This window comes from Enhydra lutris, unplaced genomic scaffold (genome assembly GCF_002288905.1).
Source record: "Enhydra lutris kenyoni isolate GAN:26980312 unplaced genomic scaffold, ASM228890v2 scaffoldscaffold53, whole genome shotgun sequence".
NCBI lineage: Eukaryota > Metazoa > Chordata > Mammalia > Carnivora > Mustelidae > Enhydra > Enhydra lutris.
In genome coordinates this window covers 6,272,682-6,275,782 of record NW_019154137.1, presented here as the reverse complement: position 1 = coordinate 6,275,782, position 3,101 = coordinate 6,272,682, and the positions used below count along the sequence as shown (strand labels likewise).

Here is a 3,101-nt window from a genome sequence, read left to right as displayed (position 1 = left end):
CATTGAAACTACCCAATCCCTAGCCTTCATCACAGACCTTAGTCCCTGCCTAGTCCATTGGTACCTGGGAGCCAGTGAGATCACCCGGGAACAGTATTCTCAGCTGCTGAGATAATACTAGACTCTGATAGCAAAGAACAGGCAAGCCACCAGCAAAGATGCAGAAGATATGATAGCTTTGCAGTCTTACAGAGTGAAAAGCCAATTAGCTCCGAGGAATTCCTAAAGGAGTCATCATAATGTGTAAAAATAGTTCTGCAGGCTCTGGGAGAAGGGAAAATCAAAGCTTCAAAGGGCATCACTTCAGTCAAGTCATACCACATTTGTGGCATACTGAGTAGTATGCATACTGTGCACAGTTCAGTGTTTGGAAGGAAAAATCACCATGATAAAGTGGCAAGGTAAACTACAATACAGCAGAATATTGTCAGTGGCTCTCAACAGGGGGGTTATTTTGTACTGCAGGAGACATTTTGCAATGTCTGGAGAGACTTTCAGTAACAACTTGTGTTTTGGGGAGGGGAAGTTCTACAATACACAGGATCCTCCCTGTCCTCTGTAAAGAATTACCTGGACTCAAATGTGGATAGTGCCCATTGCTATCCGTTGTACAGTGAAGTATACATAAGCAGCAGAATAGTGTTTGTTGTATCACAGAAACTATCCTGTAATAATGATTTCATATATCTTTAAGTGAGAATGATGGTACAGCAAAGATTCACTCTATCTTTTTGTTGACACTTGAAAAATCCTTAGTAATGAAAAATTAAAAGATCAGTGGGCACTTGCATCTCTGAATCTCTTTGAAATGGCAAAGGGTTTTTATGAGATGTCATTGAAACTAAGCAGTGTGTATTTTCTAATTAGTGGTTCTAGGATTTCAAAACCAGACAGGATGTTAGGAGACTAGATATAGCTGATGAAAAACAATCATGAACAATGTAGTATTTCTCCAGAACTTATTCTGAATACAGTCTTTCTCTCCAACAGCTTTTCAGTGCAAACGAACCTGGTGCTTTTGGTGAAAATCACCAAATTTAGAAGATACTAGTTCTTTTTAAAAAAAGATTTTATTTATTTATTTGACAGAGATAGACACCGCGAGAGAGGGAGCACAAACAGGGGGAGTGAGAGAGGGAGAATCAGGCTTCCCGCTGAGCCAGGAGCCTGATGCGGGCTGGATTCCAGGACCCTGGGATCAGGATGTGAGCCCAAGGCAGATACTTAACGAATGAGCCACCCAGGGACCCCAAGAAATACTAGATCTAAAGTTCATACCTAAATATATGTGTGGTAGGATTTCTTTCTTTGGTTTGCCTACATTTTCTAAAATTTCTGCCAAACACTTATTTTTAAAACTTTTTTGTTTTGTAAAGGTGCACATATTAAGCAAAGAATCCTTGCATGTCCTTCACTTATACTCCTAAAATGTTAATATTTTGCATTTGCTTAATCATCCTATGGCTTTCTTCTGAGGTACTTTAGAGTAAGTTGCAACATAATGCCCCATTATCTCTAAATATTCCAGCGAGTATTTTCTTTTTTAAGATTTTATTTATTCATTTGAGAGAGATACAGAGAGACGGAGAGAGAGAGAACACAAGCAGGGGGAGAGGCAGAGGGAGAGGGAGAAGCAGACTCCCCACCGAGCTGGGAGCCCGACATGGGGCTGGATCCCGGGACCTGGACATCATGACCTCAGCGGAAGGCAGACGCTCAAAAATCTGAGCCACCCAGGCGCCCCTCCAGCCAGTATTTTCTTAAACAAGGACTTTCACATTAACCATAGCACAAATATAAAAATCAAGATATTTACATTGATACCGTATTATTAATCTATAGATACTCAAATTTTGTCAGTTGTCCCAGTAATACCCTTTTTAGCAAAAGAAAAATGTTCTTTTTCTGGCTGGGGATCAGTTGTCATGTCTGTTTCTATTAATCCGGAGGAGTTCCTCAATATGTCTTTGTCTTTAGTGACTTTGATGATTTTGAAGAGCGAAAGCCAGTAATTTTGTAGACTGTCCCTCTATGGGTTTGTTTGATGTTCCCTCATGATTAAATTCAGGTTATGCGAATTTTGGTGTCATGAACGCTACAAAATTGGTTAGTGTTTTTCTTAGCACCTTATCAGTAGGCACATGATGTCCATTTCTGGGCGTGTTGATTTTCATCATAAGTAGGACGGTGTCTGCCATGTTTTCCCACTGTAGTTTTTATCTCGCCTTTGAAATCTTAGTATCTTGTCGGGAGATGCTTTGAGACTCTGTAATGTAAACAAGTTGTTTCTTATGGTAATTGCGCCCCCTAGTTTTGTCTAAGGTTACAGAGACAGAAGCCGATTACAGTAGGGTGTCAGCACTGGTGGCTGCAAGTGTTTCCAAGGGTCAGTTTCTGCCTGTATCCCTTGTATTAGCATGTCTAGCACATAGTAAATAGCTGCTTCTTTCCTGATTAGTTTCTTTTATCTCAGCAGTTAGTTGGGTGTATTGTAATTGATCTGCTCATGTTTTTCTTTCCCACAGACTGTGAGCTCGTTGAGGGTAGGCACAATGGCTTATTGCTTCTCTGTCGCCACTGTCTAGCACATACTAGGGGCTTCAAAAGTACATGTTCGAATTATTGGCCTGGAGTAGATACTACGGAAGAAGATAAGGGCTATGAGTCGGCCAGGGATGGCATTTTTCCTGTTCTAAAGGGAAGCTAGGGCAAAGGTAGTAGAGGGCGCGGCCGGCGTAGTCACTCTGCAAAAGAACCCATGGGTCTCAGCCACCTGGTTGGAGGCAATGCCTCGGTTTCCGCGGGTGGGGAGGAAAGTGGGGCGGGAAATCGAAAACCGAACTCGCAGCTCCCGGCATTCCCCGTGGGCGGTGCTCCCCTTTGACCCCTCGCTCGCGTGCTACACATCCGGGCCTCTGCTACTAGTGAGGGGAAGATGGCGGCCGCAACTGTGGTGGTTCCCGTAGAGTGGATAAAGAACTGGGAGAAATCAGGGAGAGGCGAATTGTGAGTGTCCGGGCTGGAGGCGCGCTCACGGCCGGGCCGGGCCCGGGCGTCAGCCGTGCTCTCCCAAGTGGGGAGAGGTTGGGGGGGGGGGGGGG

At 43.9% G+C, this 3,101-nt stretch overlaps 1 protein-coding gene across 2 annotated transcripts in view; it reads left to right on the top strand.

Moving 5' to 3' along the window:
• Positions 1 to 2,875: 2,875 nt before the first annotated feature.
• The window catches only part of LOC111157205 (THO complex 2), a 113,308-nt gene continuing 113,082 nt past the window's right edge, over positions 2,876 to 3,101 (top strand). For both annotated transcript variants that reach the window (XM_022518497.1, XM_022518496.1), the window contains exon 1: positions 2,876 to 3,006. In XM_022518497.1, the coding sequence (XP_022374205.1) occupies positions 2,936 to 3,006 (71 nt within the window). In that variant the 5' untranslated portion in view covers positions 2,876 to 2,935. The remainder of the gene's footprint in view (positions 3,007 to 3,101) is intronic.